At 37.6% G+C, this 23,638-nt stretch overlaps 1 protein-coding gene across 3 annotated transcripts in view; it reads left to right on the top strand.

Moving 5' to 3' along the window:
* Nucleotides 1–23,638, top strand: part of LOC149718230 (homeobox protein dve-1-like) — a 133,544-nt gene that overhangs the window by 101,465 nt on the left and 8,441 nt on the right. For 2 of the 3 annotated variants that reach the window (XM_089835067.1, XM_089834928.1), the window contains 2 exons: nt 13,575–13,701; nt 15,483–15,624. In XM_089835067.1, coding sequence (XP_089691193.1) covers nt 13,575–13,701; nt 15,483–15,624 — 269 coding nt within the window. The remainder of the gene's footprint in view (nt 1–13,574; nt 13,702–15,482; nt 15,625–23,638) is intronic. The other variant, XM_089835006.1, reaches the window with a different exon arrangement.

Genomic DNA, 23,638 nt, shown 5'->3' with positions numbered 1-23,638 from the left:
TTAGTTTGATCTTCTACTTCAAATAATTAGCTTATTTAATAAATTAATTAATATGAATCGAGGTGGAAGAAACTTAGACCCTGTTTGGAACGACTTTGAGAGAGTGACAATAAATGGGAAGGTTTCTGCCAAATGCAAGAAATGTGGTAACGTACAAAGTAACAAAGCTCAACGGATGAGGAATCACGTCGATAAACGTTGCGCAAAAAGAATGGATACAGTTCATGTTGATGAAGAAATGGATATTGAAAGCGGAAATCCTGATTTGTTTAGAGGTGAGAATGACAACAGATCATCAATCGCGTCAGCTTGTGCAGACAGTGCGGTAGTTTTGCCTAGCCAGGCTGACCAAAGTCAGAGTGGCAAGAAAAGGCAATGCGTGTCTAGTGACGGATCCCTTAAAAGATACGTCACTTCTACAAGTTCGCAAATGAAAGAGAAATTGGACGAAGTTGTGGCCGAATTTTTCTATTCTTCCAACATCCCCTTTTCTGTGGTTGAAAATGATTCTTTTATAAAAATGATCAAAGCACTACGACCAGGTTATCAACCTCCAAACCGAAAAATGATTTCTGGACGACTTTTGGATGTTGTACACCAAAAAATGCAAGACGAAATGAATCACTCCATAAATGGCAAGGAGGGTACTATGATGGTGGATGGCTGGAGTAATATTCACAACGATCCGATTACTGTCGCTTGTATACAAGTAGAGGGAAAACCATATTTTGTGGATTCAGTGGATGCACTTGCAAATAAAAAAGATGCCCAGTACCTAACTGAGTTTTCGAGAAAAGCTATCGAAAAAGTAAAAGATAAATACAATTGCCAAATTAGGAGTTTGGTAAGCGATAATGAAGCTTCGATGGTAAAAATGCGTAAAAACTTGGAATTGGAAGACAATGTCATTACGTATGGATGCGCCTCCCATTGGTTAAACTTGCTAGGCCAGGATTTAACCACGCAAGTGGTGATGAAACACATTGTTGAAATTCACAAGTACTTCAGAAATCACCACGCACCTAACGGTTGGCTAAGGGAGTGTGCTAATCATCTCAAACCCGAGCTTCCTTGCGATACACGTTGGAATAGCCAAGTGGATACCTTAGAGTGCTTCCTGAAAAATCATCCCCACTACCTAAGTATCGCAAACGAACACTTCGATATTATGGACAAATCAGTTGTACGGAAAATTAGAGACTTTAATTTACAAAGGCAAGCTAAAGATCTTTTAGGTCAATTGAAACCAGTTGCTGTTGCGTTAGATACCCTTCAGGGATATGAAGCGACCATTTCCGATGCATGCCACATTTTCCTCAAACTGTTGAAGGATGAAAATTTATCATCTAAAATTGATAAGGTAGAAAAAAGATTTCAAGATGCTATTAAACCTCAACACCTTGCAGCTTATTTATTGAACCCAAAATACAATGGCGAACTTCTCGATGCGAGCCAAAAAGAAACTGCAAGAAACTGGATTCATTTTAAAAACGAAGATTTTCTTCAATATGTGATCGCTTTCGAAGCAAAAGGTGAACCTTTTCCAGCTTCTTATTTTAATCCAGCAGTAATGCAAAAAATGAACTCTAATGCGTGGTGGAACGCTGTATCCAACAGCAGTGCTGTTACGAAAGACTTTTCACAACTAATTACGCATCTCATTTCATGCCCTGCTAGCTCTGCATCAATTGAAAGAATGTTTTCTAGCCTATCTTTTATTTATGGTAAACTTCGAAACAGGCTTAAACTAGAAACTGCTTCAAAGTTATTGTTTTGCTACCAAATGTTGAACTCTAAGCAACCAGGATCATTCGAATATTAGCAACATGTTGTAATTTTAAGTTTGAATGTTTAAATCACAATAAATGTTATTAAACTAAATCAGACTGAGACATATTAGCTGTTGGACGACCTATAATAACACGAATGACAAATACATAGCCGAAGTTAGTATTTCTAATAAACACTAATTAATAGAACCTCGGGGAAATGTTTTTGCCATTTTTGCCACTTTTTTCCGGTTTTTTCCGTTTTTGCCGGTTTTTTCCACTTTTTGCCACGTGTCCCGGCAAAAACTAGTTTTTGCCGGATTTTTGCCAACCCTGACTGACTTAGTCTTGCAAGATTCTGATTTGGCTGATGGGACAGGTTCCCCTGATATTCATGTACCCAATTCCAACCCCCAACAACCCTTTGGCGGTTATAATTTGAGGCCAAGGGCCGCACACACTGGTAGAGTTCAACATTAAAGAGCCCATTCACCAGTAATATCTATTTAGCATTATTTACCCCTTTCTAGGTTTTAGAAAACCGGGAAGACATTTTTTTTTATCCAACTGGATGGTTGCGTACCCTAGGTACGTGATCCTTGACACTCCAGTTCAATTTAGGCCTCTTTATATGTAATTCTTTTTTTTATTATTCATGGTATACCTGTACATATGAGATACTCTCGGTGGCATGCCACCATAATTTTTTTTGTTTACGTCAAAATTTTTAACTTTTTTTTTGCCCTGTACATACATATTTTAACATGTGTTCTCATGAGGACATGAGAATTAAGGTGGGGGAGAGTGTAACGGTCAAATATAAACATTAAATTTATTTCCAAATTCCAAATTATTTCAAAATTTAAAAACCTATTTTTACCTTTCGATCCTAATTTTAAAAGAGCCAAATAAAAATAAAATATTTATTCAAAGAAACTAAGGGTTTTGTTTGGTCAGCTGGGGACTCTTGAATGCGGGCATTCAAGATACCTTGACAAATCAAACCCTTTAGTAGCTACCCAAAATGGGAGTTCCACCTACTGCAGAGGTTGTTCGCCCCATTCAGTCCATTCGTTCCGCTAAGGTCAGCTGTTGAACTTGCAGGGATGACCCCTTTATTCAGTCAATTCCTAACCTCTCCCCACATGTAAATAGATTTTCCCCTTTTAAAAATAACTAGAAAAACAAGGTTGCCAAATAAAATATATGTGTATAGTGATTGTTAAGTTTTCGTGAAGTAAGGACACCTGCAAACTACCATTGAACTAAAAAAGTCGGGTACGTCCCAATGACGTAGATAGCAAGGAAAGGTTTTTCCAAAAAGAGACGAACGTGATCAAGAGGTCGAGAGGTCCCTAAGATTTGATTCGAAAAAGAGAGAGTCCTTTCGGATACTTGAAGGAGAGCGGTCGAAATAATTAACCCATCTAGTCCTCGACCCCTTTGGGCCCCACGACTTAGGGCTTTGTTCGGTTTCGCACGGAGATGGTCCGCCACAACCGGCAAAGGAACGAAAAGACCCGCTAAATATATACGCGAACGCGCTCGATCTGTTTTTAAAAAGAAAAGGAGTTCGCGAGAATTTCGATGTCCGCTATGAAAAATATAAGAACGTGTGCGCGAAAATATCACTAACGTGTCCCACGAAAACCATGAAAAATCTGTGCGCGGAATAACTCGCGACAAAGGGATTACGCCCCAAGACAGGGTTGGCAAAAATCCGGCAAAAACTAGTTTTTGCCGGGACACGTGGCAAAAAGTGGAAAAAACCGGCAAAAACGGAAAAAACCGGAAAAAAGTGGCAAAAATGGCAAAAACATTTCCCCGAGGTTCTATTAATTAGTGTTTATTAGAAATACTAACTTCGGCTATGTATTTGTCATTCGTGTTATTATAGGTCGTCCAACAGCTAATATGTCTCAGTCTGATTTAGTTTAATAACATTTATTGTGATTTAAACATTCAAACTTAAAATTACAACATGTTGCTAATATTCGAATGATCCTGGTTGCTTAGAGTTCAACATTTGGTAGCAAAACAATAACTTTGAAGCAGTTTCTAGTTTAAGCCTGTTTCGAAGTTTACCATAAATAAAAGATAGGCTAGAAAACATTCTTTCAATTGATGCAGAGCTAGCAGGGCATGAAATGAGATGCGTAATTAGTTGTGAAAAGTCTTTCGTAACAGCACTGCTGTTGGATACAGCGTTCCACCACGCATTAGAGTTCATTTTTTGCATTACTGCTGGATTAAAATAAGAAGCTGGAAAAGGTTCACCTTTTGCTTCGAAAGCGATCACATATTGAAGAAAATCTTCGTTTTTAAAATGAATCCAGTTTCTTGCAGTTTCTTTTTGGCTCGCATCGAGAAGTTCGCCATTGTATTTTGGGTTCAATAAATAAGCTGCAAGGTGTTGAGGTTTAATAGCATCTTGAAATCTTTTTTCTACCTTATCAATTTTAGATGATAAATTTTCATCCTTCAACAGTTTGAGGAAAATGTGGCATGCATCGGAAATGGTCGCTTCATATCCCTGAAGGGTATCTAACGCAACAGCAACTGGTTTCAATTGACCTAAAAGATCTTTAGCTTGCCTTTGTAAATTAAAGTCTCTAATTTTCCGTACAACTGATTTGTCCATAATATCGAAGTGTTCGTTTGCGATACTTAGGTAGTGGGGATGATTTTTCAGGAAGCACTCTAAGGTATCCACTTGGCTATTCCAACGTGTATCGCAAGGAAGCTCGGGTTTGAGATGATTAGCACACTCCCTTAGCCAACCGTTAGGTGCGTGGTGATTTCTGAAGTACTTGTGAATTTCAACAATGTGTTTCATCACCACTTGCGTGGTTAAATCCTGGCCTAGCAAGTTTAACCAATGGGAGGCGCATCCATACGTAATGACATTGTCTTCCAATTCCAAGTTTTTACGCATTTTTACCATCGAAGCTTCATTATCGCTTACCAAACTCCTAATTTGGCAATTGTATTTATCTTTTACTTTTTCGATAGCTTTTCTCGAAAACTCAGTTAGGTACTGGGCATCTTTTTTATTTGCAAGTGCATCCACTGAATCCACAAAATATGGTTTTCCCTCTACTTGTATACAAGCGACAGTAATCGGATCGTTGTGAATATTACTCCAGCCATCCACCATCATAGTACCCTCCTTGCCATTTATGGAGTGATTCATTTCGTCTTGCATTTTTTGGTGTACAACATCCAAAAGTCGTCCAGAAATCATTTTTCGGTTTGGAGGTTGATAACCTGGTCGTAGTGCTTTGATCATTTTTATAAAAGAATCATTTTCAACCACAGAAAAGGGGATGTTGGAAGAATAGAAAAATTCGGCCACAACTTCGTCCAATTTCTCTTTCATTTGCGAACTTGTAGAAGTGACGTATCTTTTAAGGGATCCGTCACTAGACACGCATTGCCTTTTCTTGCCACTCTGACTTTGGTCAGCCTGGCTAGGCAAAACTACCGCACTGTCTGCACAAGCTGACGCGATTGATGATCTGTTGTCATTCTCACCTCTAAACAAATCAGGATTTCCGCTTTCAATATCCATTTCTTCATCAACATGAACTGTATCCATTCTTTTTGCGCAACGTTTATCGACGTGATTCCTCATCCGTTGAGCTTTGTTACTTTGTACGTTACCACATTTCTTGCATTTGGCAGAAACCTTCCCATTTATTGTCACTCTCTCAAAGTCGTTCCAAACAGGGTCTAAGTTTCTTCCACCTCGATTCATATTAATTAATTTATTAAATAAGCTAATTATTTGAAGTAGAAGATCAAACTAAATATTCAACGCTACGCGGATATTTTTCAACGTTTCAACTTTCAAACTCTCTACGAATGTGTAACGTAAAAATACAGCTTCTATAGTAGTCCTGGATATTTTCCATGCTGACTTCTTACTAGTTTTGGAGATTTTCCATGCTTCCTAAAACCCCACACCTGACGAGCGAGGGACTAACTAGCAAGAGCTTTTGAATAGGGATTGAAAAAAGATGTTATCGTAAAGGGACTTTACCTTGTGAGCCCTCGCTACCCTTTTTTGGGCGGCTTTTTGACTCTCCTACAAGAGTATCACAACAAGTGCAGTATTCAATAGAACCGAGTTGAAAAAAGTAGTCTCTTCGTGTTGAGGGAAAAATAGGAACTGGATTTTTTTATTTATTCGTAAAAATGATTTTTGCCACGCGGATTTTTTTTTTTAGTTTTTTCCACATAAAGTGGAAAAAACCGTGGCAAAAAGGTTTTTGCCGTGCGGTTTTTACCTGGAAAAAACCACGTGGAAAAAACCGCGGCAAAAACTAGTTTTTGCCGCCCGGTTTTTTCCAGGTAAAAACCGCGGTTTTTTCCACCCATGGCAAAAACGTGCCAACCCTGCCCCAAGAGCCGGATAATTGTCGACCACGCAACTCTCGTCAATGGATCGCCTCGGACTCGAACTTGAGTATTTGCCCGCTAAAAGGGTTTCCTTTGTTAATTAAGTTTTAAGTATAATATGTGAATTTTGTTCATGTCGGTTCGATTGAACTTGATCTTTTGTTTTTGGTTAAATCATTTAGCTTCGACCATGGTCAACACCCTTAAGGTGTTTATATTTCTTAATAATTATTAGTAGGTTTATTAAACTTTGTTAATTTGGCAACCTAAACAATCTAGTTATTTCTCATCTTATATCTAAATTTCAAAACAAATCCCCTAGACAACGAACCTAATTCTTTATTTCTCACGCAAGTCCCAATAGTGAAGGCTTGGCGGTTACCCGGACCAAATTAAACAACCTTTGTAGGGAACGAGTTCATCCCATGGGTAGAATGCAATCCTAACCATACCACTACCACTTTCACTCTCACATCTTAAACTTATATATATAAAATTCCCTTACACTATGCTGGGAGCTAGTGTATACTTGTTTTCAGTCAAAGCGGATTTTGAGAAAGACGATGGAATTTTATATATGCCCCCCCCCTTTCCTTCTTCTCTACCCATGGTTTGAAAGAAAAGGTGTATCTATCTATGGAATATTGTAACTTAGGGATAGACCGTTTCGATTTTAATATTGAGCCATGAAAGATACGCGTTGTAATTAATGTTATGTGGATTAGAAATTTTGGTTTAATTATGTGGTGCTTTGAAGTTTTAAATATTTCCTGCCTGGATTCTTGAAATATTATGTTAAAATTAATCTAATCATTTATTTAAAAAAAACTGTATTACCATCCATTTAAAAACTGTTTAACTGCCCATTTAAAAAAATCAGGGTTCATTCAAACCTGGGAAACTCAGGGAAATAAATAGTTAAGAAAAAACTTGGGTAAAATTTGGGAAAATAAGGGAAATTTGTGAGGTTTGATTGAGTTTGCACTCCAGTTGTTATTACTCCATATATGGGAAAAATCTGGATAACTCAGGGAAATATATGGGAAAAATCTGCAAAACTCAGGGAAATATATGGGGAAAATCTGGATAACTCAAGGAAATATATGGGAAAATCTGTATAACTCAGGGAAATATATGGGGAAAATCTGGATAACTCAGGGAAATATATGGGAAAAACCTGGATAACTCAGGGAAATATATTGGAAAACCATGAAAACTCAGGGAAATATATGGGAAATCGTTTTTCCAAAAGTTCTATATTAGCCCTGATAAACTGTCTAACCACCACCCATTTAAAAAACTGTTCTTAAATCCTTCCATACCACAAATGAAATAAGACACCTAAAACTGAAAACAAAAAAAAATCGTTTATAGTTAACCTAACCACTCATTAACCTTAACCTTGACTCATTAAAAACCCTTCTATTACACTTAATAATTTCAATACGCGTGCACCATGCACACTTTGATCGAAATGGCCCATGGTTGCTTGCTGTCCGCGTATGTACATACATCGGGGCAGTGGGTATCGGAACTTAAGGAGCTCGTCGTCGTTGGTACGTACGTGTATATAGGTACGATACGACGCTCCATGTTTTATTTAAAGCTGGATTAAGAGAATAACGTGGGGGGTTGGCGTTTTCTAGCTTCCGTCGTCCTAGTCATCCACCTCCTCCTTTCTTCAACGTTGAGGTCCTCCTAAGCACGGGTGGGACAGGGGTAGGGACAAGCCAGAGCGGAGGAATCCGGGCTTAAGGGCTGACACACGTCAGGTGTAAGAGGATTAAGGGAAGCCCGTGCGCGCCTTTTCTGTCTCTCTCTCCTCTCCTTCTCTCTTCCTCCCTTGGGACGTGACAGCTAGGCCCATGTCGTTTCTACCTAGATCTAGCTCGCTTTGATGCCCCAACGCTGCTTGCTAAAGAAGGAACGCCGCTTTTTGAAAGGATATGTATGTATTAAAGAAGCCCTATGTATGTATTGAGAGCTGGAGTATCCCAGTAAAAACCCCTAGCTGACTCAATGAATACTCGCCTTTGGATTGCATGGTTATTTAGCTAAACTGGAACTCAACTGTACTGTATGCGTGCCGATGTTTATGGATAGGTTATACCTTACCTCCATGAATATTGTTGAAACACTAGATGATGGTAAATTGAACGTCAAACCTCGCTTAATTCAATCTTCAAAGGACTGTTCAGACTATACTAAAATCTTATACGTTCAACGTTGGTGAAGTTTGCTTGGCTCGCTTAATTACACACGTGTCAACGACTTCGTAAAAATATTCGCGGGCTTAGTTCAAACTAGTTTTCAGTTTCGTCGAGATGGCGCCACCTCGTTAGTTAGCGCCTTTTCTTAGCCATAGCTCACTCGATCATGCCTTTACTGACGCGTGATCGAGTCAGCTCCTACGCTTTAGCTGACGATATTTGAAAGTTTAAAGATTTTTGGCGCGGTATTTGAAATTAATTTTGAATGAGCAGCTATTTTAGTATTCAAAAGTCTTGATGGCTCAAAAAACACACCATATATACGCTACTCCTTAAATTTAAGTCGTCTGCTCTGGCGTCTGTACAGGGAAATGAACGTAAGGACTAAGAACGCGACCGAAACCATGTGACCGACGGAAACGTAGTCTGAATGGGCCTCGAGGAATGTTTAGAAGATGCCAACAAAAGCCGTCCACCTTTGCATACACTTCTTATTTATTTATTATTCTTGTACAAATAGCATTGTATTCACGTTAATACCGCGTAGCTGGTTTGCTTTTTCTTTGGTGGAAGTGAAGGTACGATCATAGTCATACCTACTTAGGAATTACCCGCCAAAAATATGACAATATCCCTTCTTTTCTTTCCCACGTGCCATATCTTCTATTTCCCGCTCGTTTCGTGTCGTCTTATCCCCTATATATATACCTTAGTTCCCAAGATGAATATTTTTCTGACAATCTTCCTCAAGAATCCATGCAAGCTCCTCCTATACCGTCATCCCAAAGATTCAAACTCGAATTTTCAATAAGAAAATATATCGCCTACTACCTATAATACTTTATTTAAAATAGAGCTTAAGCCTTTGTGACTTTTGTCTGACGAAGATTAAGCCTTGCCAGATAGATTGTTCGTTCTTTCTTTCCATTGTTATTTGAAACCTAGGCCTATATTTTGTTCTTCTACTTCTCGATATGCAAATTTTTAGATAGATATTGGTGGGTGGGTTGGTGGGCCAGGCGGATTTTTGGGTATAAAACTCACTGAAAAGTTTGATTGGAAAAATATTTCTTTTTTGGTCTCAGACTAAATCCGACTTCAACTTTGAAGAAAATAGTATAGTGGGTGAAAAAATGAGTGTTTTTCATTCAAAGTTGTTTGGTATTGTTACAGCACACGTATTGCTTAAGTCCCTTCTTTTCTGTATAGGAGTTGTTCGCGATTAAAGGTGGAATATGGTTAGGCTTAGCACGGTATCTTATACTGAACGACAGGTACGAAGCTTCTGGACGCGTTCTAGCGGAAGCAATTTTCAAGTCATATCGCTTCCGAGTTTATTTCAGTCTTTCTTATATATATATATCATAAGTTCATAAGATATGTTCCGTTCCATAAGTTTGTAAATTCTGGTAACTTAGAAACTGGAGCTTGTAATTTTGAAGTGAGTGAGGTAGGTCAAAGTTTCAGGGTAAAGTGAGGGACGCCTAGTGAGTGAGGTGCAGCTGTCAAATTTGGGCTTAGTAATGCAGACTAAATAGGACCTAGATGGAACTTGGTCCTGCAAAATTAACCACCGAGTGTAGGACTTTAATTCTCGAACTAGCTTGAGCTGTAAGACTCACAGTAGCATTACGAACTCGTATAGATAGTGTCATACTTATGGAAGGAACATATCTCATAAACTTATGATATATCTATATAGATATTTTTTTGGGCATAATCTTATCGGGGGGACCTTTTGTGTTGTTCAGAAACGAGGGAGTCAAAATCTGAATTTATTTCCGTGCGTATTTTGTAGAATGGGAGTTAATACGAGGGTATTAACAAGTTTTCTATCTATTTTGAAACGTTTTTACCAAGGAATTCTGGTCCCCCCAAATATCTATCCTCCATCTTGGGCGGAAATAAAAATACTTTTTTGAATGTATAAAGCTGCTTATAACCTTTCGAAAAACGTACTTAAAATTGTCCCCTAAATCCTTATATACCCCTTTTAGTGGGTTTTCCCTTGCGAGCTCGCCCAAGAAAACTTTTTTTTTTTCTTATAATACCTTTTTGGTATTTTACAATACGAAATAAATCCTTAGCATTTTAAAAATCAGTTGCGAGAACTATGAAGTGTAGCCTATGTATCCTTAGCTTTATTTCCCCGACAATGATTTTGTCTCCGTTTTGATTTTTGCAAAGTTTTTAAATCTTATGGCATATGTCTTCGCCCCCTCCCCCTCTCCTCTCCTTATCCTTATGCTCCCTTTGAATCTATTGGAATTTTTCCATGAATTACTCATGAATTCGTGAATAGTATTCTCCAAAATGTGCTGCTAATATTGATAAATCAGGGATAAATATCTTTGGGCCTAAAGGGATCAGGGAAAATCTCAGGAAATAGTCAGGGAAAATCTCAGGAAATAATCTGGGAAAATCTCAAAACATAGTCAGGGAAAATCTCAGGAGATAGTCAGGGGAAAATGTCAGGAAATAGTTAGGGAAGATCTCAGGAAATAGTCATGATAAATCACAGGAAATAGTCATGATAAATCACAGGAAATAGCAAAATAATCAGGGAAAATCTCAAAAAATAGTCAGGGAAAACTCAGGACATAGGGAAAATCTCAGGAAATAATTAGGGGAAAATCTCAGGAAATAATTAGGGGAAAATCACAGGAAAAAATTAGCGGAAAATCAGAGGAAATAATTAGGGGAAAATCTCAGGGAATAATTAGAGAAAAATCAGAGGAAATAATTAGGGGAAAATCTCAGGAAATAATTAGGGAAAATGTCAGGAAATAATTAGGGGAAATCTCAGGAAATAGTTAAGGGAAAATCACAGGAAATAATTACGGGAAAATCTCGGAAAATAATTTGGGAAAATCTCAGAAAATGGTCAGGGAAAATCTCGGGAAACCAGTTATTTTAAATTTTGATGGAAACACTAGAAGATAAATGGATTCATGGGTGAAAATGCAGCGATTCTTTTCAACGACTCTATGGTTTTAAATATTTGGCAAATGTTTATAGGTATTTGGAGAAAACTTTGATGGGGAAAAAAAGCCGGTTTTTGTCGGGATTTTAAAATGCATTTAAAGTTACCCCACCCTTCTAGATATTTTTCAAGAGGTTTTTTTAAAGGTACTTACGTGTACTCTTTTGGATTTTCAACTCCTGAGTGGCGTCGATTTTTAGTAGTAGGAGGTTAGCGTTTATTCTCTCTTTCTCTCTCTCCGTAAGATATTTGCGTGCCCAATATTATATAATTCCCCTTCAAGGGGTTAGACTGTAAAAACTTTAACATTTTTCAAGATTTAGGAAACATTTTTCAAAGGTATACACCCTCCCTAAAGTTGTATTTTTTATTAATCTTCTTAAATAAAAATTTAAAATTTCTTAGGTAACCTACTGGGAAACGCCAAAAAATAAAAATTTATATAATTTCTTAGGGTTTAATTTTATAAAATAAAATTGTTTTTCAACTTTTTTTTTAATATTGAGAGCTACTATCAAAGGCAAATAGAAATTTACAGAAAGTGAGACACTAGGAGTGAAATATGGCATCTTCCCCCATATAATCGCCACCGTTTACAAGTCATGTATGAACATTGGAGTCTTTTAGGGATGGCCCCTTAAATTTAAGTAAGAAACTGAACATTCAATGATTGATTTCTAATTTAATTAAGGGGGTCATCACTAAAATATTCGAATCATAACTCGTAAACGGTGTCCCTTGTGGGGAAATTGCTCCGTGGTGTGAATTTTATAACTGTTTGGTTGGTACTAAATCCTCAGCAATTAAGTAGACACAAACCTTGATTGTCTTGACGTGGAACAAAAATACACCAGCTCATGTATGTGCCTTGGTACATAGTTAAGCGCTAATAGAGTTATTATGAGCTACGAACTATTTACATTGCGTATGTGATTCGGTTTAGTAACCTTGCTATAATAAATGTTAATCTGATGTTGGGAAGAATCGTGTTACAATTACCCCCTAATGTGGTACACTTCTCTCGAACAGAAGTAATCATACTCGAGTTCACATTTGACCCTTGCAGTTGCAATATTCCATCCATGTGCAACTAGCCCTTTAAATTTTAAACCCAAGCAAATTGATTTCTGACGTTGGAGCTAGATTTCTTGCTGGTGTGAAAATCTTTTCGAAATTGCTAATTTTTTCGGTACATTGATTTGCAAGCCGAATTTGTCGGATTTTCGCAGCGTTGAAAAATAAACTTGGGAGTCTCGAAGCTCGGTATCCAGGCGCTAAGGACTCGGATTAGTTAGAAATACCGCGCCTAGCAAAAGGTGATTAAATAAAACCGAAACCAAGGCTTAAAGAAAAAAGTGTCAAAGCTTAAGGATTCTCATTAGTGGCGCGCCAAATTTAACTTTCTTTTCGCTCGTTCGTCTGAATGCTTTATTAACAAGTCTATGGACTTCAGTCGCAAAGCTACCGATACAGGACTTTGTTTTTTACCGGCAAGGTAGTTGACACACAGTCTCAGAGTTAAGTGAATGCAAAATAATGCTAAGTTTAATTTATTTGTTTCTTTAAAATTATGTATTAATTCAAGTTACTATATAGTTTAGGTCAAGGGTCGGGGGTCAAAATAGTCTCGTAGTTGACACACAGTCTCCGAGTTGAATCTAGGAAGTCATGGAATTTAAATAATTTCAACTTAGGACATTTTTAAAACTTGATCTAAATTTTTTATTTGTTGTAGAATTTATTTAAAGTTATTTCTGGCAGCCATGGCATTATTATTATTATTAATTACCCCTGACGTTTAACGTCGTCTGCTCTTTGATATAGTATCGTCTGCTTACAGAGATATTTTCAACTAAATCGTTATTACACTCTCTCCAAAATTCAAGTAAAATACTTTTAAATCGTGGAAAATGAAAAACATCCACTCTAACAACCCTAAAGTTGTAGTTAGTTGGTTTTTGCAGCAGAATTGTTGCTATAGTTGGATTGTCGCGATTGTTAAGAAGAGTGTGTGAGTGAAAGGACAGAGAGAGAAAGAGTCGTTTTAAAACACTCGGGGATTAGTGAAGAGCTTGGCGAAAAGATTTCCTAAAGCTTAGTAGTAATTAAAGGAAGCTTTGTACTCGCAGATTTGCATATTTATTTCTCACTCTTCTGGTTTTTTTCTTTCTTTATTTCTTTTCTTGGTTCATGGCGGTTGATTGTCCTCAGGAGCCATTCAGATTAAGAACTGGAAGCCGCTCTCCTTCGAACAAATCACCGACAACGGAGAAGCGACCGTCGCCGACATTCTCGGCGAACTCGCCAATATCGCCACACTCCGGATCCGACTCCACAGGTGAGCTTCCGACAATCTCCTTCCGTTTTTTACCTCTTCTTCTTCTACTACTACTTCCCAACTTCGCCCATGTTACCTTCTTCCTTCAGGCACTGGAAACGGTCCCCATTAACCCGGCCCTTTAAGAATTAAAGCCCAGTTACCGCGCCATTTCTTATGGCTCTCCTGGGTTTCGGACGGACCCCCAAATATTCAATCTCAATACGTTTAAGGTCTTTTCCGATCGAGGAGTTAACGAAAATGAAAGTAATTAAAATAACTTGAGGATATTTTCGTTCAAAGTGGTTAGCCTCTTGTCGCTTATAGCTGTAGGTCGGGGTTGTCACGGGTATAAGGGAAAATCTGGAGATGTTATGGAGTTTTAAATCACATGAAATAGTCCGGGAAAATCACAGAAAATAATAAGGGAAAATCTGATGAAATAGTAGGGGAAAATCAGATGAAATAGTAGGGGAAAATCAGATGAAATAGTAGGTGAAAATCATAGGATATAGTAAAGGAAAATCAGGTAAAATAGTAAAGGAAAATCGGTTGAAATGGTAAGGGAAAATCGGTTGAAATGGTAAGGGAAAATCGGTTGAAATGGTAAGGGGAAATTAGTTGAAATAGTAAGGGAAAATCAGCTGAAATCGTAAGGGAAAATTAGTTGAAATAGTAAGGGAAAATCAGCTGAAATCGTAAGGGAAAATCAGCTGAAATCGTAAGGGAAAATCAGCTGAAATCGTAAGGGAAAATCAGCTGAAATCGTAAGGGAAAATCAGCTGAAATCGTAAGGGAAAATCATATGAAATAGTAAGGGAAAATCATATGAAATAGTAAGGGAAAACTTGTAAAAGTCAAGGATTTGTGGCAACCCTATAATTAAAATATAAAACCTTAATCTTAATTAACTTTGGAATTTTTAATTAAGATTCAATTTTCTAAGTTGATATATTATCATAAATATGCTTAATTAGCATGTTTATTATAAAAAATTAACCGTAACGTATTGAGCATTGAATGAAATTTAAAACCCATCCCTAATTATATAAACCCTATATTTACTCCTTTTAATTTTAAACCGATCCGCGCATGCTCTTCCTATATGTCACTTAAATATACTTATTTTAAAAAATAATACATTTACGAGTGACTCCAATTCCGAAAGTATATTAAGGGGTTAGTTAATCTCTCCTTATCGTTGTCCCAAATGAGTCGACAACGGACTACACCTCGGCTCTTTAGTAGAGAACTAGACCTAGCTCTTAAACGTCCTACGGAAAGATTGATGTTCGGCTAGCTTGTCCGTCGTAACGCCGAGCTAATAAAGGATTCTGCTGCTCCATAACGACGGGATGAGAAGATGATGGAGATTGGGATGAAAATGATCCCTCTCCTCCTAGGGCTAGATCCTTTTCATCTTTATGATATTCCACTCCAGCAAAAGATACGGAGAGATTAACTTATCCCCATCCTTGTTGGATTGGATAAACTTACTATACGATTTTTAGGCCTATTATTGTTTTAATTTCATTTCTAAAAAAATAGAACAATAACAATAACACCTCAGTTAAAACTATTTGACGAAGCCAATTACCAATATACATAATAATTATAATTAATTTAAGCGTTATATTTATATTTAATTATTAATTTAATTCAATTTAAGTGATGATCGGTATAAAATGAGAGCTACTATAGTATTTAATTTAATTTAATTGAAATGATTTAAACCATTTAATGGTTTTAATTAATTTGAGCGTTATAACCATTTAAATGGGATTTGATAAATCTATCAAAAGAAAAATATCCAGACGGGGTTTTTACCCTTTTTCCAGTCGTCCCAAACCGAACGCGGCCCTCGATATGAAGGAAAAGCTACTACAGGTGCTACTGGCTCAACAACCAGGTGTTCTGATGAATTCGGGATGTCCAATTGATCAGGTAAAAAATTGATTTTATTTAATTTTTTATTACTTCATATAGCAGTTATGAAAGAAATAACAAATGAAGGTACTTGACTCGGTGGTTTAAGTAATTCAGGGTAATTATAGGTAATTAGTGTAATTAACGCTAATATATTTAAAGATGAAGTTCAATTACTACATTGCAATTTTACAAGCTTCTTTGAAACATAGATTTAAATTGTTTACTTCAAGTAATTTCGTAAACAGATTAATGGTAATTAGTCAAATATTGGGGGAGGGGGGTACTTTTAGTAACTTATCCATGGGCGCCATTTTCAAATATGGTCGCTAACGTTACCTTTCTTAGTTTCAAATTAAGACAACCAAAACTATTTTCCTTATTGTATATTTCAAGGTAATGTGAAATACACTCGTAACTTCGTAAGTCCCAAATAAAGCATATATACTCTGTAATCGAGGCCATAGTTTCAACAACCCTTTATCTCTTGTCGAATGAAAATATATCTTGTCTTGATCCCGCGTTAATAAGACGGGGTTTTAAACCCCTTCTCTTATAATAACACAAGGAAAAAGCGGGAAAGGGGGATTTCATTTCTTCTAAGATACTATTCGTTTCCTTGGTAGGAGTTATTGGAATAATAAGTCTTACTAAAACCCAAAAAACGAGGGGCAATCACCTTAAACTGTGATAACGCGTAACTTTTCATAATCAAAGTATACCTGGACTCCATAAATAAGTTAGTGAGTGAGTAGCCCCTCGCCGTGAAAAGACAAAACCCATCACACACCATCCGTATCCGAAACTCCGATTCCTCCCTTACATATACAACCACTTTATTAAACCTGGATTTGCAAAAACTTAAAACCCAGAGTACAGAGTAGAGAGAGCTTTGCTTGCCTAAAATTGGCAACGCCCCCTTATGGTAAAAAACCCCCTGCTTAATTCCTTTTCTAAATAAGAATAAAAAAAAAAGATTTTTAAAATCCTTAAAATAAATATCTTATAATACCATGCAGGTAGCATCCAAAAAAATAAAAATAAAAAAATGTAGCCTCCTCTTTTTGCCTCCGGTTATTCTTAGTCGTCAAGTTCGGTTTATTAGAAATCCTGAGCTTAAAATATAGAAAAAAGTGAAATTACTGGAACCAGATGGAATTGCAATATCTGTCGAAGGTACTCGGATAAGGATTGCTGGTGGGGTTTTACCGTTTTTACCATGGATGATATCATATGCACCAGCTATGAGGTCCACCTCACCCACTGGTCAAATTCAGTTTATAGGAAAACTAAGGGGGGTTTCTGGTTCTAAGGGCCAGTTTACTATTGTGGACACTACAGTGGTCACTGGTCAAAAGCAGTCCTTTGAAATTCAGTTTATAGGAAAACTAAGGGGGGTTTCTGGTTCTAAGGGGCAGTTTACTATTGTGGACACTACAGTGGTCACTGGTCAAAAGCAGTCCTTTTGACCAGTGGTCACCGTAGTGTCCACAATAGTAAACTATAGTTTAAAAAAATTATACTTTTTTCAAGGAAATTAAGATTAGTGTTAACTTCTCTAGTAAATCAACGGTCATTCAGTAATTGCTGTTTTTAAAGCTAGGGGGCGTTTGGAATTCGTGTTGTTTCTGGTATATCAAGGTCGTAATTTCGAAATTAATTAATTTGTTAGTTAATTTCAAAGTAGGCTGATTAATTAAAGGTGGAGGAAGTAAAAATACAGCAATCATAATTTATGCTAATTTGGTTACAAAAATAATTTCCTCATTTGGCTGGTAGCCTGGTCCTCTTTAGAAACTGAAATACAGTACAGAATTTAAGAAACTGACCCATAAACGTCTCTTCAGACGTTATGTTGACGTGCGTTATATTTAAAGTGCGCTTATGGCAATTAACAATCATTCGTAAGCGTGCAAATAAATTAGTTAGCTAATTATTTACTTACGAAAAATCCGGATTTATTTTTTTTTCCTAAATGCAAATTAGTCAACCTCCAAAAATCCTTAAACTGACTCTAGATAATCTGAAAAGAAATTTTATATAGAATTCCCCCAATCCTTTAGTTTTAACTCATGGCAAATTCCGATTGAACCGTAAGAGAGGTTAGGCATTTTTCTTTTACTTCTGAACTGAAAAAACAAAAATTTGTATATAAAGAAAAAGATTCTCAGAGGCTGAAAGAGAGTGTCTGAGGATGAACAAAAAAAAATAGAAAAAAAAAGGTTAAAAAATTGACAGAAGCCTTCTACCTCACCATCCCCATTCTCCTCGCTTTTTCTTATTATCTTCTCCTTATTTCTTTTTCTCCACTAAAATTAAAAACAAAAAGGACGTATCTATAGTCCAGGAATACATATAGATAATTGGAATGATCGCGTACGCACCAGCCATTTTCACCACCGTATCTAGGCAACGTTTTTGTTTGAAGAGATTGTTAGGTATGACTAATTTTACCTGGCGAATTAGTAATCTATCTCATTACGCTTTGCACCTTGCGCACGCGCATAGGAACTGGATTTTCTACCAATTAACCAATGAAACAACGGTTAGATTAAAGATGCCATCAGAATTATTCATAGGCGTGACGTGTAGTAATTTCTCAAGCCCGGTAAACAAAACCCTGAAATCATAGAAATTAACATGGGGCCCACAATTATTCCTAGTGACTGTATGCATTCCTGGAAGGTATTATATTGTGGGTAGATACGTGATAATCGCTTTTAAATCGCTTCTCCTTTTTCTTAAGGCGTTGTTTTTTATGCCTTTTTTCTTCTACATATTGATTTAAACTCTATATCCAGCCAAGTATCATTTATTTAAAATGACAAGTTTTCTTTAGCTCTCTAATTCAGCCATCCGGTAAAAAGTTATCCAAAGAGATATGAGCGAGTGAAAAGAACAGAGAAAGAGAGAAGTAACGAAGAAAGAATAAAAGTTACGGACGGGGATTTCGGTGAAGCCCCAACCCTTTAATACTCCCCCTAAGTATGTGAATATCGTAATGAGAGGACAAGTCTATGAAATTAATTTTTTGCGACCAAATTAGCATAAATTATGATTGCAGTGATCTTTTAGACTCGGAATATATTTACTTCCCCCTCCTGGCGCCTACAATTAACAAATTAATTAATTAATTAATTAATTATGACCTTGATATACCAGAAAACAATACCAGTAGATCCTAATAGCTTTAAACAGAGTGAGTTAAATTCAGAATGATATACTAGAGAAGTTAATACTAATCTTAATTTCCTTGCTGATATTTTGCACATAGCGTTCCGTTATTAGGCCTATACTATTTTGCAAATTGACAAAGAAATCACTATCCCAGTTTTCCCATCCTTTATAGGAAATATTTATTAAGAACCATACATTGGCTTCTACGACAGTCCCATACTTACGGAGAGTATAACAGGGTTATGTTTGAGCTAGGGAGGATGAAGAGCGGAGAGGGAGAGAGATTTTTTTCTTTCAAAAATTCTTTTCCATCCTCATCTTTTTCATCCCCCTCTCCCCCCTTTGGTATAAATCCCTTAAATCTCTCATCTGACTAATACGCAACAAGCGTATAACCGTTACGTTTTTCCAATATATCCTTTTTTAATGCCACTCCTTTATACAGTATATACCAAAGGTTGATGGGTGGGTAATACACCAAACCCCCACCACCATTTTCTTTTTTCTCATTCAAAAACTGCTCGTTTTTGCTTAAATTTTGAGATGGAGGATTTCACGATGATCCGCCTTATTCCTTCACTTCTTCTTAAGATCCCCTTCTTCTCCATCTTTACTTATTCCGTGACGTCAATCCATTCCCTGTCTAGGGAGGGGTTGTTTTTTTCCCGCGTACTACTATTTAGGAGCGGGATTAACTTTGGCGGGAGATCTACTACTGTCTTACCAGGGAAAGATGGTATATAGTGGCTCTGGAAACTACTGTCTTTTTCAACCAATATTTTATAATGATCTATGAATCATAATTTTTATTGTGACTTTAGTTAAGTGTAATGTTCAATTGAAGTGCAGCAGGGTTTTGATTGTTATTGTTCATGTACAAGGGTAATTGAACATTTTGAATGGTGTATTTTGTGGATATCTTCGCCTGTGCCAGTCTGGGAAATATCACACTTCCTCTGGTCCAAAACCAGTTTATTAATTGCTTGGACTAGTGTTTTAATTCAAAAAGTGAAGTGGGGGTTACTGGTCATGGGGACCAGTTTATTAATTGTACATCTATAGGAGAACAAAGGTGGGGACCAGTCCTGAGACCAGTTAATTATTTAGGACACTAGGAGCTAGGGTCACTGGTCCCAAGGACTAGTTTCAAAAATATCCTTATTTCCCAGACTGAATGAGGCTGTGACCAGTCTAGGTGGTTCTCCTAACACGTTTTCAGAAAAATCCTCTAGATTAGAAATTGCAATACCGTTTATTGAAGAAACTAAATTAATTACCTAAGTCGCTCAGTGATTGGCTGTTCAAAATTTAGCATCATATCTTAATCCTTTAAAAATTATTTTAGACACTTGAGAGAGAGGGAACCTCAACTTTTAAAATGATCTCAGTACAAAACTCCTTTTTAATAATAAAAACTTTGAAAATAATTTAAAATTTTGCAAAATACGCATATAATAAAATTTCCGCCAGCGTGGTGATCTTTAGGCATGCTTCATTGATGACGCAAAATTAGTTTTAATTTTAAGAAAAATGCGACGTGCATGGTTCCTTACCAAGCCCTGGTACAATCTTTTTAATCGTATTAAGAAAAGACTGGAACCAGGATGGGTGGGCGGGTATATTGTTGATGGAGACATTTTTGGGAAGCTAGGAATTATTGCTAAAAAGGTATTTTCTCTTCATGATGCTTTGGGTTTAAAAGTAATTCGCTTTGAAGAGGGCTTGGCCTCCCAAATTAAGAGGAAAGAAAGATGAATGAAGGAAGTAAAGAATTACAAGCTAAAAGAGAATTTTATCAAACATTTTTCGCGAAAATCGTATTAAGTTCTCGATGACTAGTTTCCCATACATCCCATCTCTTCATCTTCTTCTTCTTCATCTTTTGGATCTTTTTGAAAACCTTCTCCTTCCTCTCATCCTTTTCCAGAGCATCTTTGACCTCCATCCTTCCACGTCTTAGGAGTCCGCGCGCCTTTTGCAAAATACCCCGAGTTATTAGGAATTATTTTGTCTCTAATCGGACAAATGAAAAGTTTCCCCGTCAAAAGAAAACTATATTTATATAGATACTCTAGAAGAAGTTGATTAATCCGAAGTTGGCCGCCAGAAGGTATCTACATTTCCATTAAAATCGACGCCCCATATGAAGTTGAAACTTTGCATGGATGTTACTCTTAAGTAGTAGTTACTTAAATATCTTTCTAATCCGTTGCGATCTTGTAAAATGGTGGCCGGAAATGCAACCAATCGCCGGTCCCCTTTGCTATATCGGCTCTACTAAGTTGCCCACATATTCTGACCAGTCATGAAGGACCACACGTTTATTGCGGTAAAACAACTAGTAGGCGAATATTTTTATCGGTCTATTCATTTAAATAACTTTAATTTTAATTCACTTCTAATAAGACCAACGATACAAGGCACGGAGTGGGAAATTAATTTTTCCTCAACTCTTCCCACCCCCTTATAAACCTCCATCCGCCCGTCCCCCATCTGGGGTTGGACGATTTTGGGCTATTTTGACGAAAAAGAGTTGACTAATGAGAGATACCACCAAGCGACGAAAAAGAGGGAAGAAATCTTAAGACTAGAATGTACGAATAATTGCGTTAACTCTTTTCCATCCGACCCCCCTTCCTCTTCCCCTTAATGCCCCAACCCCCAAACCCCCATCTCTTGCAAAATAGCTCGGCCCTTTTAGTTTCTTACGTTGTTCAAAGTAATGTTTGGGGGTTTTAAAGGACTTAAAAGGTGAGCGGATATTAGTCTCGGCGTCTTAAATCTTTTCGCCGCTTCGCTCTTTCATCTTTGGGGTTGGGGTCTTCTTTTCATGTGTGCTAGCTGCCTTTCCCCCTACCCTTTCTTTATATAACCATCTTTTCAATTTTCCCACCCATCCTCCCTGCAGTCCGCGTGAGAATATCATCATCATCCAACCCGCATCTTTTTTCTCCGACTGCATGCTCTCTGCTCTTGAGCTTCTCTTCATCCCTTCTCCCTCTCACTCACTCCAGCATCTTCCTTCATCCGAGGAGGACCGTTCGCCGTGGCGTCCCGTTTAGAGAACCGGGGATGTATGAGAGTGTAGTTTCCGGGATGTTTAACTTATTACTTAACTTCCGTGGAAGTGTTTCAATCGCAAAATATATCAATTAGGGAAAATACCTAAATAACTTTAATAGAGATTATCTTTAATCTGATCCCTTATTATTAATTACTACGGAAAGATGAAGAATTTATAGGCCTACAGGTTCTTCTCTTCTTGTCGTCTGTTAGCTTCTTACAAAGAAGTAAGCTTATATTGAAAAATATTTGATGAAATTTGATATTTATTAAAACTTAAAAGATGTTATTTCAAAACCTCATTAGGATCAAAATAGGAGACTTTCTAATCAATATTAGTTTTTAAAAAAGATCATTTTCATTTCATTTCATTTCGTTTCGTTTTCAAAGGGTCAAGAAGAACGCATTTCAACCCTTTTTTCCTCGCGATCTTAACTTCATCCCTCCGCATCTTTCAGGTCCATCATTGCTCTTGGACTTCTTATTCTTTTTTAAAAAGCCCCATGCATGCTCTGTACTGCGCAGGTACGCAGGTAGGACCTCTCTTTGCCACGATGAGACTTCCTCCTTTACCGGGATCTTCTTAGAAGGGACCCGCGTACGTACCAATTCGGTTGGTACAACCCTCTTCTTTAAAACTTCATCCCGCCCAGGAGAGAAGATCGTCTTGTCCGTATCGCTCTTGAGCTTCCCAAAGAGAGAGAGAGAGAAAGATGAAATAGAGAGATGTTTTCCTCGGTCGTACGTCTTAAAGCCGATTTTTCTAGCCCTCCCATCTTTTAATTCTATCGAACCGACGCCGAGGCGAAAGTTTTAGTCAACCATACCAGATAGCTAGCTTGCACGGTATCGGCATCTTTTAGGGGATGCCCATTTCATTTTGACCCCTTTTCCCCCATGCCCATTCCTTTTTCTATCCCCATCCCGGGGTTTTATAAGCCCCTTTCCCGTTTGATTCCTTTCAAAGCCGAGGCCTAGAGAAGGGAGGGAGGGAACTAGACTCTCTCTTACACTTTTAATATCATTATTAGCCGCACTCTTCGGAAGCAAATGAATTAATTTGGCAAACATTAGACAGTTCTTTTTGGATGAAAGTCCGTTCGTTCCGAGGAGGATGAGGAGAAGGAGAGGGGATGATTTTTCTAAAACTGAAACGAAACCCTAGCTCTCTCTTCTTTTATACACAGCGATCCGTGATCAGAAGAGTAGTGTAGTGGGTGGTATAAAACGGTGCGGACCCAGCCAATGTGGTGGTACATTGGTGGAGAGCCGATGCCCCTTCTGATTTTTCTCGCTCTCTCTCTCCTTTTTCCTCCACCTCCTCCCATTCTCTCTAAAACTTGTATTTTCCAAAGGATGGAGTATAAAACTCGAAAGGGTGAGAGGAAATAGTTTGTTAAAGGATGGGGGAAGCTCAGGAGCAAAGGATGTAAAGATCGGGAGGATGGAGAGCTTTATGCCCTCGTCTGCGTAATTTAATCTTCATTAGAAGGGATTATATTCTGGTTCAGTTTCCTTTCATCAAACTCTGGGGTTACAAATCCGCGAACCTTTGCCTGTCCATCTCTTCCCGCTATACCTCCTCCTCCTCTCAGACTTTAGAAAAGGATGGGTCGCGTAGGAAGAAGGGCAAAACCCGTCGGCTCTCCGACGTTTGATCTTTTCCGAAAGATGGGGATGGGGAGCGGGATGGGAAGAGGAGATGGAGGATGGGTTTTGGGAAAAGGCTGGAAAGTATTCCAACGTCGTCATTTCGCCTTTAGCTTCTTCTCTTTTACATCCTCATCCTCAT

This window comes from Phalangium opilio, unplaced genomic scaffold (assembly GCF_054372755.1).
Source record: "Phalangium opilio isolate 3A_F unplaced genomic scaffold, DU_Popi_V2 ptg000002l_1, whole genome shotgun sequence".
Classification (NCBI taxonomy): domain Eukaryota; kingdom Metazoa; phylum Arthropoda; class Arachnida; order Opiliones; family Phalangiidae; genus Phalangium; species Phalangium opilio.
The sequence above is the reverse complement of the archived record's forward strand: the minus strand, read 5'-3'. Positions and strand labels throughout refer to the sequence as shown.